Source organism: Dreissena polymorpha, chromosome 2 (genome assembly GCF_020536995.1).
Source record: "Dreissena polymorpha isolate Duluth1 chromosome 2, UMN_Dpol_1.0, whole genome shotgun sequence".
Classification (NCBI taxonomy): domain Eukaryota; kingdom Metazoa; phylum Mollusca; class Bivalvia; order Myida; family Dreissenidae; genus Dreissena; species Dreissena polymorpha.
In genome coordinates this window covers 68,711,852-68,726,823 of record NC_068356.1, presented here as the reverse complement: position 1 = coordinate 68,726,823, position 14,972 = coordinate 68,711,852, and the positions used below count along the sequence as shown (strand labels likewise).

The 14,972-nt window shown below is 35.1% G+C and overlaps 1 protein-coding gene across 3 annotated transcripts in view; it reads left to right on the top strand.

The window, feature by feature from the left end:
- Positions 1–14,972, top strand: part of LOC127867475 (uncharacterized) — a 33,564-nt gene that overhangs the window by 11,506 nt on the left and 7,086 nt on the right. For 2 of the 3 annotated variants that reach the window (XM_052408633.1, XM_052408634.1), the window contains 4 exons: positions 3,580–4,262; positions 4,623–4,755; positions 10,823–11,006; positions 12,144–12,222. In XM_052408633.1, coding sequence (XP_052264593.1) covers positions 3,605–4,262; positions 4,623–4,755; positions 10,823–11,006; positions 12,144–12,200 — 1,032 coding nt within the window. In that variant the 5' untranslated portion in view covers positions 3,580–3,604 and the 3' untranslated portion in view covers positions 12,201–12,222. The remainder of the gene's footprint in view (positions 1–3,579; positions 4,263–4,622; positions 4,756–10,822; positions 11,007–12,143; positions 12,223–14,972) is intronic. The other variant, XM_052408635.1, reaches the window with a different exon arrangement.

Here is a 14,972-nt window from a genome sequence, read left to right as displayed (position 1 = left end):
AAGGTCAAGGTCATCCTTCAAGGTCAAACATCATATAGGGGGACATTGTGTTTCACAAACGCATCTTGTTGTAAACATGGGTTAAGATTTTACCCAGATTATGGTAACGCAGTTGGTTTATTGTACACAAAACATTAACTGAAAATGTCCAGATCAGAATAATATCACAGCAACTTAAATACACATTTTGAAATGCCTTCATGTCACAAAATGATGTAGGTTAAACTTCCGCTTCAGCAAAACTCGCCCAAAATTGCTTTTTATGATAAAATGTTCAACATATAAAATAAAGATGGAGAGCCACTCTTTTTCAAACCTGTGAAACTTCCTTAATTGACTTTAAGGTTTTGATAGAAAAATTATGTTAAGCCAGAAACTTGGTATCAATACATTTTATCTAGATCTAAATCTTTGTTGAGCATGTTCAGTTCAGTATTTATAAATTTTGGAAACTTTCCATACGAAAAGTTCTAAGCATTTTCTATCAAGGGATATTGGTCTTTTATTATCCAGTATTAATCAAATAAAATTCTCTGGTTGGATATTAACTCAGGTGATGTTCAATTTGTGTTGATTCAATCTGTCAGAGTAAACAAGTGGCCTATTGTTGGAATAGGCTGCCCCATAATGGGTACATAGGAGTATTGATTTGGGCTATAACTTCTGTACAGCTGTTTTATTGTTTCTTGCATGGATGGAAATGAAACTGAGATGTATTCACTTGCATATTTTAGCACATTTTGTAAACAAAAGCCATTTGTTAACATATATAGTTTCTTCTGGTCTTGAAGATGAAAGCATTTTTGTCCTTCATGGAGCTTACAATGTAATTGCATTCTTGCATTTGTGTTTAAGAATGTGTGCAGTTGAAAACAAATCTTTTGTTTTTTGAATTTTTGAGAACAGATTGATAGTGTTCTCGAAAAAAAACATACTGATATTATCCCCCATTGCATGGTGTGTTTATTGGAATTACAAGAATGAAAATAAGAAAGGTATTACGTTTCTTTTTATTAATCAAAGCGCTGAAGGCACTGAAGATGTTCGCTATTGCATAATTTAACACGCAATTCATTTTTCAAAATCAATCGCAAGTTTGAAATGAACACACGCCATTCAACTTTATACAGTGTGTGTCATAGCGCACAGGTCGAGTTTTGTGTGCACTTTTTATCATCCTTATTATTTCATAGAAATAACTTAGACAAAATAAAAACAACATGCTTTTTGGACGTTCTGAAAGCATTATAAGAAAGTATGATGAAAATGGTGATGAGAACTTAATATAAAGAAAATTTGCAGTCACCACCAGTCTATGTATTAAGAACTGTGAATATAAACAAGCTAAACCTTCTACTAACCTTCTAATATTGCGTTGCAAGCACCCGTAAATACAAAAGATCGCCGCTATCTGTTGAGAACCAAAGAACGTTTTCCAGAAATACCCGCTGTAGTAGCATGAACGAGGTTACGAAACAGGTCATTCGTATTATTATTATAAATTGTTTGTTATATTTTGGTTTAGCGATTATGAAACATTTTTTTGTTTTTGTCTATCGTATCGCTGAAGTTATTGTTGAACTTACATTCAACGTTTTATAAATTGAAAATATAAATAAGCGTGAACTTTTTCCCGAATCTATTAATAGCCTCAATTTACGACCTGTACTACGTCATTGAGGTGTATGTGAGAGCATAACCTATTGCGTTGTTATCGCCCGTGGACTTTCCTTTGTTTATCGACAGGCGCATCTATTAATAGCCTCATATTATGAATGGACTGAGCAAAAATACTATGTCATGAAGACGCTGCAGAAAGTGGACTATTTTATTCATAAACAATCTCCTCCGCGACACGTACAATACGATCATTGTTTATTGATTCTTTTCTATAAAAGCACCGTTTGAAACTATTTCATTTAACACGATATTAATATCATGTTTCCATTTGTGAATGAATATAATTGGAGAACTCAAACCTCTTGCATAAATTATAGAACGTTTTCTCACGCGGATACGCATAGTAAGCGGGTATTGGGCTCCTAGTAGCTAAGGCGTATCGACCTGAATTTTAGACTAACTATCTTAGACGGTCGCTAAGCGACCATCTAATAATGATGTATTTGTTGTAAAAAATCAGATATTCATGCATGTATAAGGTCAGAAGAAAAGGCTTAATAATTGTCGAGTGACATGACATTTTCTTTTGTAAACTTTATGTTACAATTTGTTCTGCATTTTTGTTAATTATATCAGTTCGTGATTTTTTATCTGATGTTTGATATGTCTCAAGATCAAGTATCTTTTTACTCTTATCTAGATCAGTATCAATTAAGTTCTTATGTCAGTAAATTATTGGTATTATGAGTTTACAGCTAGTTTTGTACTTAAGCTTTGCTACAATAAATGGGACTAATTAACTGATTTATTGGATATAAAGTTGGTTTTACCTGGAAAAAATATAGAAATTATTACTTTTGGGAGTAATAGGATTTAAATGAGATAATAAAACAGTAGATATTTGTTTTTTTATTGATTGTATAGTCACGATTTTATTAGATATTTGTTTTTTTATTGATTGTATAGTCACGATTTTATTGTCATTTAAGCCTGTGTGGCATGTGAGGACAACAAGTAAAACTGTGAAAGAACAAGAATGACATGCATATGAAGCTCTTTTGAATAAATTTTTTAGTGCTTTAGGTCATAATCTTGTTCTTCAAAAGTATGGGACAGTTGAAGTGTGGAAGAGAGAATAACAATGAAGGATGACAATGGATTAAATCATTTTCTGAAAAATGTGATATATATGAAACTGATGGAGAAGAGCACTCAGCTATTACACTCCGAATGGTACACTTGAACGAAATAACAAAAGTTTATTGCATTTTGCTTTCAATATTTTGCGGAAATAAGGTCTGGGCTCATCAGGTTAAATAAGTGTAGTGCCTGATTATAGATTACAAGCCCGTAGACTGATAAATGACAATAAGTGTAGGTTAGCATTTTCGGCTGTGCAGCACTGCAGGTAATTAGGTATTGGTCTCTTGGTTGGAAATGCGGGTAGTATCTGAGCAGGTGTGTTGTGTCCGTTTATGTTTATTAAACATGTAAAAGAGCCGTAGAAATGACCTGTACGAACAGATTTCCAAATTAATCACAGGAATTATTTTTTTTCTTTGATATGATTTTTTTAAAAGTAAGTTTCTTTATCTATTTCTTTTAATTACAAGCTGTCCAAAAATGTGTTTTTGTACTCCCTAGTGAGGTAATAAAAACAACAGGAGAAAAAAGGATTCTTTCAAGCAACAAAGTGTTTGTAGTTGGAAATTCTCATTTCCTTGTAAATACTGCAGTATGAGTAATGCTAATTTTAGTAAGTTTGTTGATCTTTTGTGAAATCCTTATAACCTGGTTGTTTATTAACTGCCGCCTCTATTGCTTTCACATATAGTACTATTTTCAAGAAACGTAAGCTTCAATCTAACTCCATATTAGGATATCAATCTCTCAGGGACATGTTCAGAATGAATGTGAGAATGGGTTATTCTTGTCATCTCTATGACGATTTAATTTCAGAGGAGTGCTATGATGTAGAGTAGACATGGGCACCTGCTATTCCAAAGCTGGTCACGAGGCTGGGGCCCAAAGCAAGGAGAAGAGGCCCAAGGAGAAAAAGGGAGAAAAGAATGGGCATGCAGATTCGGTTAAAAATCACTTGGTTGTGCCAGAAATCCAGAAAGACCTTAGTGACACTATTTACACCGAGGACAGCCACATTCCATGCCCGAACATTGACAATTGTCTCAACAAAAGTCAGCAGACAAGCTTGGAAAAATTGACACGGGATGCAAACAAGAATATTGAGACCAAAACATTTGAAGATTTTGTCAACAAAGACGAGTGTCTAGCCATAGAAACCGAATGGGGGGAAAATGATTTTGCAGATGCAAGAACTGCATTGCTCAGTAAACATGTGGATATGGATGTTCCCGATGGAAAAGTATCTGCATCCGATAGCGGTATTGTTGTAGAATTGTCCTGTAAGAACTGTGATAGGGTTGATCCGTACTCAGATAGTTTTGAGTCAAGGGTTGAGCTTGTCGATGACGTATGGAATGCGAATAAAACAGACAGTGAAACGTCACCAGAAAAAGCTGGCAAGTATTCTGACTTGTGTATGGGTATAACCGATAGACGCTCGCAACAAATAAATCAAGTATCAGAACATTCCGTCTCCCGTAGTGACGTGGGTGGCCATGGTGAGTGTCAAGGTCATTTATTTTCAAGGTTTAACAATCATTCTAGCTCACAAAGTTTGTTGAAGTCCAGTTTAAAAAAATTAAATAAACAACCTAGAGGCCGTAAAAGGTTGTCTTGGAAATCGGCTGACAGTCTAGACTGGATAGATTCTTTGGCTATCTCATTAGATCGTACAAAAAGTATGTGCTCAACCATTTTAGGCGATGACATAAGTTTGTATAATGCTCCATTGGCCACTTTTGATTCTTTTGATTTTGCTTTGGCAAGTAGTAATGATTTTACTAAACAACGCGGTGACGGGAACAGACTGAAATACTCATCTGATTCATTTCAATTTCAATTTGATTTTTCTGGATTAGAAGACTCTACTAAAGAGTCGGTCACATCAATAGACCGACTTAGTGAGCATAGCAGAGTGTCTGAGCCTGACTTTGATAAAATCCGACTAGCCCTGCATAGGCCATCGTCTGTTGGAAGTCCCACGGATCACAGGTGAGACTATGGTTTAGGTAAGAGTTGAGTGTAACCGCAGATTTGCTTCCTTTCTGTATATGGAGACATGTAATTGTTTTCAAATTTCAAATGATTTTTCAGATAATTACCTGGTAAGCACTTTTACTAACTAATGAGAAATGATTACACTTAAGTTTTATGGATGTAATGCCAAAGAAAAAAGTTTCTTTTAAACAAAGCAATCATTTAATTTAACCATTGACCTTTTTTGTATGTCTTTGAATTGTATCACTACCCTTAAAATTGCTTATCTTTGTTTTTTTTCCTTGAAAAGAGAGATTTTGTGGTATAAATATGCTTTCATGTTTAAATACTGTATCGGTTTAAAAGGAAACAAATCTACGGTGGTTCATGTGTATTTTCTGCAGTTTGCTTTCACAATTTCATGTGTTCTGCCAAACTTAATCGATTACATTCCTGGTAAACTGTAGTCAAATAATTGGGGATCTCACTCGACATACATGTAAAGGAGAAGTGACTTCTGCTCCTTTTGAGATTAATTAACTTTGAGCCATAAATTGACGGATACTATGTTAATTTAACTCATGTAAATACAATAGTAACATACAATTAACTGCCAAAATTTGAGTTATTTATTATTAATCATTATGATGATGGGCATGGTGTATTAATAAAATAAGTAAAGAGTTAATTAAAAACTGAACAGAAACCACTTCTACTTTAAGTTGCCTCACTTCTCCTTTATTTCAGCCGAGGTAGAAAAACTTCTCCCTCAAATTTGAATGTAGGCTTAGCCCTGTTTTGTGTAATAATAAGTACATGTAGCTATACAATTTAATGATTATCCGGTTTAGCTTATATTTCTTTGTCAAGTCTTATAATTATATTTGTCAAATTCATTGCTTATTGGATAGATATATGAATGATAGCAAAATTACCTTTTTTGTATGTACCTATCATATTTTATTATCCCCCGCCATAGGCGGAGGGATATTGTTTTGGCGTTGTCCATCCGTCCGTCTTTCTGTCCGTCCGTCTGGCACTTTTGTGTCCGGAGCCATATCTTGGAAGTGCTTTGGCGGATTTCATTGAAACTTGGTATGAGTATATATACATGTATGGATAAAAGGATGATGCACGCCAAATGGAATTGTACACCATCGAATAATAACGGAGTTATGGTCCTTTGTATTTTGAAAAAATGCTTTTTTTTGTGTCCAGAGCCATATCGTGTCCAGAAGTATCATGGCGGGGGATATCAATTCAACAAATTTGCTTGTTTAAATATTTTTCAACATTTTCTTGATTAGAACAATAACACTGTATTTATTTTATTTGGTAGAACACATCCCTGTTTTGCATGGTTGTTATGATTTTGCTAGCTACATGTAGTTAATACACCAACTACTTTGTTTTGCATGTCACATACATGTAGTCCTCCATATTTCACTTGCACCATCCCTATTTTCCCAAGCAAAATATGCCTTGCATATGATTTGTGTTGTTGTTTAAGAAATTAAAAATTGGTTATCTTCACATGCTAACTTTTATTTTATTTAAGTTACTTGCATCCCAGATGACAATTATTTATATTATCATGAGTTTATCTAATATTTTATACTGAACAAATATACATGTTTTTATTATTTCTCAAGTATGTATTACCCAGGCTGAATGTATAATGATTAAAATAAAAGAACCTTTTTTTTCCTATCGCAGTTGAAAATAGTCATGAATTTTTTTTTAACATGCATGAAGCTGTCCATCATTAACTATTTAAGAACCATCTTTATACATTATAACTATAAACAGTAAAATATATACATGTATTTGATTTTGATTGCTTGATGGGTTACTTGATCAGTACAAAGCTTTATTTGGCTGATTTGTTTAGCTGTTATTTGGTCATATTCCGAATTGCAAAAAGAATTCCAAATCTAGTCCCTAAGTTCCCAATCGATAGTTTTACCTGGAAATACTGGCATTTAAAATTTAGAAATAAAGAGATAAAAATTTAATATCAATTTAACTGATATTTTTTCTTAATGTTTTCTGTTTCCTGAACGTTTATTTACATGTATCAATGATTTTTCAAAAGTTGTTATAACTTTTAAGTACAATTGACACTAAAACTCCCATTTTGTCTTTTTGTTTACAATTTATTAATAAGATAATGCAGCCGTTTGCTTTTGTTTACCACCACAAATAAAAACCCATTATTGGTCAACTTTGTCAACGATTTACTGTTTTACATTTTTCCGTACTTTGCTTTTTCCTATATTTTGCAGTCAGAAAGATTTTGTTTTTCTCTTTTGCTTTAAAAACATAACAGAGTTGGTTGAATTGTTTTAATTTTAAACTGCTTAAACAAAGTCTTCTCAATTGACCTTACATGTATGTATATTTGTTCTAAATTTGTTACGTTAATTAGTAATTTGTTACATTAGTAATTGTTCACAATGCATTTCCATATTTTTAATGATTGTGGTCACTACATTCTGAGTCAAGATTTATTCTGTGTAACTGTATTTTATTTCTAACTTTTTAAATAAAAGCTCAGTGTAATTATCCTAAGGGTTATTATAAAATAATTAATAATTATTCCTCCGATTTAAACATTGTATGAATAAACAATGTGCGTCCATTTGTAATTCAAAAGGGAAAATATTAATAATTTATATCTAGAAGGAAGTAAACACAAGGTGCAAATTTTCATGAACTTGATGATAACACCTGTTTTTTATGGCATGTCATTTTCTTTAACATGAATGAATTGTTGATATATGTTGGCTTTGGTTTCATAGACTGATATGACCTACATGTAGTAAGAGTTTGACAGTGATGACTGTTTGTTTCATAAAGAAACAAAAATCCTTTTGATGTTTTTTACCTGATTATATATTCTTTTTTTACTCCTTTTTCTAACATATCAAGTTTATGCTTATTATTTTGTTATTTTGTGAGTTTAGGAGTCTAATGAAATGTGTAATCTTCTTGATTCTGATATTTTGATATTTAATGCATGCTTTTTCCGCCCTATGCCACGGGTCCGAAATTCGGCCCCATTCCCAATGCAAATCTGTTTGTTTTTTTCCCAATTGAAAAAAAAAATTCCCAATTGCAAAAAAAAAAATAATAAATATATGAGTTAACCTGATCCAGTGTAGAAAATAGAAAGTATTGCATAATTTAATTATTTGTTGCCTTGAATTTGTTTTAAAAACTGTAAAATATGTTAATGATTATTTAAGACTTTCCTTATTTTCCTCAAAATCCGGCGCTTCGCGCTATTTTTTCACCTAAAAAAAGGTCAGGCCTTTCCCCAAATTCAGATTAAAAAACCTGCACTTATTACACATGTTCATAATATTTTGTAAAATTTTAATAATAAGTTATCAAAATAGTCGTTATTTACCAGTTAACGGCTTCTTTGAAATATAAAAAACACTTTGTACATGCAATAATTTTTCCCAATTGAGCCAATTTTGCGATTATTTTTTTTCCCAAAATGGGGGTTTTCACGACGCGAAATTCCCAAAATTCATGTGTGGCGTTTTCCCAAAATGGAGCGGAAAAAGCCTGTAATGCTCGTTTGCATGCTATGGTGTTAATATTTTTATAATTAACAACCTATTCCTATTGTCATTTGTTTTCAAAAGATATCATTATAAGGAAATATTATGGTGCATGAAATGTGTACAGGTATTCAGTGTTTTTTTTGGTGTCGTAATTCAGTCTCAATATATTTTGTTTGATGCTCTTTTGTGGTTTATAGGGAAATGGCAGTGATTAGAAAAAAATAATTCACTGTTTCAAACATTCAAATATAACAGTGAATATGATTGATAATGTTATCTGTCGTACTGTAAAATGATTTCGATTTTTTTGCCGCTGGTTAAAATAATTGAGCCTCACGCTATAAAAAGGGGGTTTGATGCATGTGCGTAAAGTGTCGTCCAAGATTAGCCTGTGCAGTCCACACAGGCAAATCAGGGACGACACTTTCTGGCTATACTGGATTTACATCAAGAACAGTCTTCCTTAAAACAAAAGATACAATAAAGCAGAAAGTGTCAACCCTGATTAGCATGTGCATACTGCACAGGCTAATCTGGGACGACACTTTAAGCCCATACATTAAACCCCCTTTTCACAGAGCATGGTCCAATAATTTGTTAGATAACTCAGAGTTCCTAATTTATTAAAATAATTTACATACTGGAAGGAACAAATGTTCTCTATTTCAGTGCAACAAGTTATGAATTCATCAGTTCTGTAACTTAAATTATGTAGAATATACTCAGAGGTCTACTCATTTGCCAGTTTTAAGTTCTTCTGTATACCTCAGTCACAAATAGGGACTGATCACCGTCCGATCAGCGGACAACGCATTTTTACACTCATTGGGCTGGCGCCTTGCTGATGATCGCACGAACACCGGGTCATTTTGTAGCATCAGGCAGTGTCCAGATTAATTTTAAGTCTCTCTCACAATTTTAACCGACGTTGGGCCCGGGATGGAATCGAATTAAGATTGAAAAATGGTTGGACGATCAATGCCCGGTTATAGCCTGGCGATCGCCAGACATCGGATTAATTGTATGTGTAACGGCAAAATTCAAGGTATTTCACAGGGACATAAACATCGGTCAGCGACCATCTGATTGCTGGAGGGCCTCCGCACGATGACTGACGGATTCCAGACGGAGCTCGTCATGATACACATACAACAAATCTCATGTCGGCGATATCCTTGCGATAACCGTGTGATGATGGACCAATCTTATTTCGATTTCAAGTCGATTCCTGTCCGGGCCCGATGTGGGTAAAATTTTAAGTTTGACTTAAATTTACTCCAGACGCGGCTCGATGCTACAAAAATGACCCATGGACAGTGCAATCATCGGCCGGGGCAAGCCTGATGTTCGGAAAAAACCGTCTCTGACATGTCCAGTCTTCCTGATGCCTGGAGATCGGACACATCGGCCAGCGACCTGATTATTTGTGACTGAGGCATTACTTATTTACGTCAGTTGTGCAATGTGATTCTTAATTGTCATCAATTAAATGCATTTATTTCTCAACTCTTTAAATAAGTTCTATCTTTTAAAATCTTGAATTTGTGCATCTGTTAAAAGAGGCATAATATCATAAGTGTATGTGACCACATTTCTTGATTTATGACTATGTCTTAACCCTTTCCCACTCAGAAGAAAGTATAAATGGCTATATGAAACCAGCATTATACCAGAACAGCCTGCAAGTTACTCACACGCTGTACAGGTTTTATGCTGTTTGCTGCTTGTCAGTATCTTTGGGTTGGAACTTAAGCCCTTAAAACTTGAATCTATGAAGAAACATCTTAAATTTTATTTGATTTTCTAATGGACTACAATTGGGTCAAAATGCGTTTTTAAGGGGAAAGGATTAAACTATTAGTCCATCTCTTTTTCAGCTGATCCATCACAGTCTCACAGCTGGTTCTCAACATTTTAATTGGTCATCTGTTCTTTTACCAGGTCATTCCTTGACAGCTCAGAGGCTAGTTTTGAGATCTCCTCTCCCCTGACTTCTATCATTCCGACATTTCATACATGTAGGTCATCTGTTTCTTCACCAGGTTATTCCTTGACAGGTTGGAGGCTAGTTTGGAGATCTCGACATCTCCTTCCCAACATTTTCATGGGTCCTCTGTTCCTTCACCTGGGATTCCTTAACAGCATGGGGGCTAGTTTTGAGATCCCCACATTTTCATTGGTCATCTTTTCCTTCACCAGGTAATGCCTTGACAGCTTGGAGGCAAGTTTTGAGATCCTCACATTTTCATTGGTCATCTGTTCTGTCACCAGGTTATTCCTTGACAGCTCGGAGGCTAGTTTCGAGATCTCCACATTTTCATTCGTCATCTTTTCCTTCACCAGGTAATGCCTTGACAGCTTGGAGGCAAGTTTTAAGATCCTCACATTTTCATTGGTCATCTGTTCTGTCACCAGGTCATTCCTTGACAGCTCAGAGGCTAGTTTCGAGATCTCTCGACTGACTTCTAACATTCTGATGTTTCATTGGTCAAATGTTCCTTCATCAGGTCATTCCTTGACAGCTCTGAGGCCAGTTTCGAGATCTCCTCGGGTCTCCAGCAACCTGAGGTTATGACGATGACAATGAACGGACGAGAGGTGGTCATCATTGACGCTGACCTGTTCTCACAGATCATAGATGAGATTCAGATCCTGAAAATGAAGCTGAGCCAGTTGACCGAGGTTATACAGGTAACAAACTCTCTGCTTACAAGGGCCCATATTCTCCAATCCTTTCTTAAACTTAAAATAAAATATACTCTTAGACTAAAAAAAATATATCTGAGTTTGCATATTATTAGGCTAAAAATGGTCATTATATCATTAACATATTGTTTTAATTGAACAATGAATACAATTACACATGTCAAGTGTCGTGCTAGACTTTACTTGCAAGTAGTTTTATAACATTACAGTTAAAAGAAAAGTATTTATTTTTTAATAGACATGAAGTCTTGGAATTGGTTTGTGAGTACCGGCCCTGGAGTTTCACTGGTCACTGATTTAAATGGCAATGCTTAGCCTGAATTATAGGGTTGCCATTACCAAAGAAACTAACAAATGAGCCATGCTCTGTGAACAGATGGTTAAATTCATGTGCATTAAGTGTCGTCCCTGATTTGACTGTGAAGTCTGCACAATCTCATCAGGGACAACAATTTCCTTTTAAACTGGTTTTTGGCCAAGAAGAGATTTTCTGTATAATGAAAATATCATAAAAGCGGAAAGTGTTGTCCCTTATTCGCCTGTGCGAACTGCACTGGCTAATCAGTTATGACACTTTCAGCCCAAACTGGATTTTGGTTTTAAAGAGACTCTCTTTACATTTCATACAAGCAGGAAGTATTGTCCCTGATTAGTAAGTGCAAATTGCAACGGCTAATTTGGGGTCACTCATAAGGCCAATGCATTCAGGTCAGTTTTCTCATGTTAATGCTCATTTCTCAATTTATTAAACTCAATTAGGTATCAACCATCAAGTGTAGGTGTGTAGACTTTATTATGCCCAATCATAAACACATTATTGTTCTCTACTGGTTTGCGCTCTGTGTGTCTGTGAGTCCGTCACACTTTTCTGGAGTCTGCGATAACTTTAGAAGTTCTTAATATTTGTTCATGAAACTTGAAACATGGAAAGATGGTAATATGGACATGATGCACGTCATTTAATTTTGTTCCTACGTAAAAAATTATGGTTGCTATGGCAACAACAAAAAAATATTCTGATAATCATTCGGGTGGAGTCGGTAGGGGACATATATTGCTTAGCAAAAGTCTTGTTACTACTACTTCAGTAGATGAATTTCTTGATGTTTGATACTGTTTCAGGACGGAGAGGAGGGTGAAGTAGGAACCAGTGTCTCAGTGTTGTCGTCTTCAGCATAATATACATATTCCTTCCATTATGGTAATTGCTTATCTTTGTAGAGTTTTGTTTATATTATATGCCATACATTGGACATTATCTTGATGAATAGTTTTTAGCTGGACTATTATATATGAAATATATATAGTGGAACTATCCTACTCACCTTGGCGTCGGCGTTAGCGTCTGCGTAAGCGTGCAAATGTTAAAGTTTTCGTACTACCCCAAATATTTTCTTTGTCCCTTGACATATTGCTTTCATATTTTGCATACTTATTTACCAACATGACCCCAACCTATAAACAAGAGCAGACAACTCTATCAAGCATTTTGTGATAATTGTGGCCCCTTTTCCACTTAGAATATGCAGCAAATGTTAAAGTTTGCGTACTACCCCAACTATTTTCAATGTCCCTTGACATATTGATTTCATATTTTGCATACTTGTTAACCATCATGACCCCAACCTATAAACAAGAGCAGACAACTCTATCAAGCATTTTGTCATAATTATGGCCCCTTTTATACTTACAATGTAGAATATGCATATTATTGATAAATCTATGTTAAAGTTTGCTTACTACCCCAAATATTTCCAATATCCTTTGACATATTGCTTTTATATGTTGCATACTTGTTAACCAACATGACCCCAACCTATAAACAAGAGCAGACCACTGTATCAAGCATTTTGGCATAATTATGGCCCCTTTTACACTTAGATAATTGAACATTTTGCTAAAATTGCCATTACTTCTTTATTTATGATCACATTTTATTATTACTTTGACAAAACAACACTTACCTGAATACCACAATGGATTTCACCCAAACAATACCCCACGCCCCTACCCAGAATCCCTTCCCCCCCCAACCTCCCCGCCCCCAATTTTTTTATTGTTTTTAACATCATCTAATAAATTACCACACCCCACTTTATACCCCCCTCTCACCTCCCCACCCCCCCCACCCCCCCACCCCCCCGATATTTTTTTTTTTTTTAAGCACCATCTCATAAATTACCACACCCCACATTATACCCCCCTCTCACCCCCCTACCCCCCCCCCCCAATTTTTTATATATTTTTTTTCCTTTTTTTATTTTTGAAAGATTGTCTAATAAATTATGGAATATGAACAAATTCCCAATGATGGCTTACGTTATACTGTCAAGCACTCGAATAGTCGAGCGTGCTGTCCTCTGACAGCTCTTGTTAAAACTAATATTTTACTTTTTAATTTCTGAAGCTTATTTGCACTTTTGTTTGGATCTCTTGATGTATTGCACATGCGAAACCTGACCAAATTTCATGAAGGAGAAGCTTTGAAGAGCTCATGAATTGGAACATTTGTTATCAACAACATGTATTTTAGATTTTCTACATAAAAAGTGTATATCAATTCAAAGGCCCAAAAATGAGGGATTTTGATTTAACCCCTTGCCACTTAGATACGTATTCGATGCATATGTAGTCCCTTAGAAAGTTTTATTTAACTGAATATCTTTCTTACTAAATTTATGCTTGAAAGGGGTTATTTCCAACCCTTAGAAACTGATGAGCAGTAAACAGCATAAGACCTCAACAGACTTGCAGGGTGTTCAGGTTTTATGCTGTTTGCACATAGCCATTTTCACTTTGCTTCTGAGTGGGAAAGGGTGAAGTTTGGTTTAGTTGAACATGACGCTAAGGTACATTGCAACATGTTTGAGGTGATCAGTGTCTATTTCCATAGCTTGTTTCCATTGTGTAATGATTCCATTTTGCCAATACAATAATAAAACAATGCACACCTGTAGGCAAACAAAGTGTTTGCATCAGAGATTTGGGGATTCAATATGAGCATTGGTTGACAGGGAATGAACTTGTGCAAATTTGTTTGATAATTTGCTGTATTTACAAAAAAACGGAGGTTTAGATGTAATCTTAATGCAAACAATACCTGTATTTAAAGCTTCGGTTGATAGACACGTGTTATGCCTTGCCTTATTTATCCCATATATATATATAATGGACATGAAACCAGTACTGTACGATACAGAATATCAGAAAAGGTAATAAAAAGGGATTGAGAGAACACAGCAAGAAACAAGCAATCAGCAAATATCCTTATAAGTAATCTTTAAATTTTTAGAGAGGCTGTTTTCGGAGAAAACCCGAGCTATTGTCATAGCCAGCTCGTCGTGTCGTCCGCCGTCTGCCGTCCGCCGTAGGCGTGTAAAAACCTTTGCATTGGCTCTAAAATCAAAGTGCTTCCACCTTCAACTATGAAACTTCATATGTAGATGCACCTTGATGAGTTCTACATGCCACACCGATTTTGGGTCACTAGGTCAAAGGCCAAGGTCACTGTGATCTCTAAAAAAAAAAAAATCTGACAAGCTTTCACAGCGAGCGTGGCACCCGTTATGCAGTGCTGTTTTTTTGTTTGGTTTAGAAATAAATATCAAATGGATTGCGTTATCATTCATGCAATAGGAAAATAGAAAAATCGTGCAAATTTTACCCATAACAATATGGTATTTGTGTTTGCCATATTTACACCCAATACATTTTGTCTGCTTTAAGTTATCACTAGCTTTCAGGCCAATGGTTTTCATATAGAGATTACATGTATGTTTTTATACCCCCATTACCATTTGTAATGGGGGCTATATAGGAGTCACTTTGTCGGTCTGTCGGTCAGTCTGTCGGTCTGTCCCGAAATTTCATTCGATCTTCACCAAACTTGGTCACAAGTTGTATCTTGATAATGTATAGGTCATGTTTGAATATGGGTCATGCCGGGTCAAA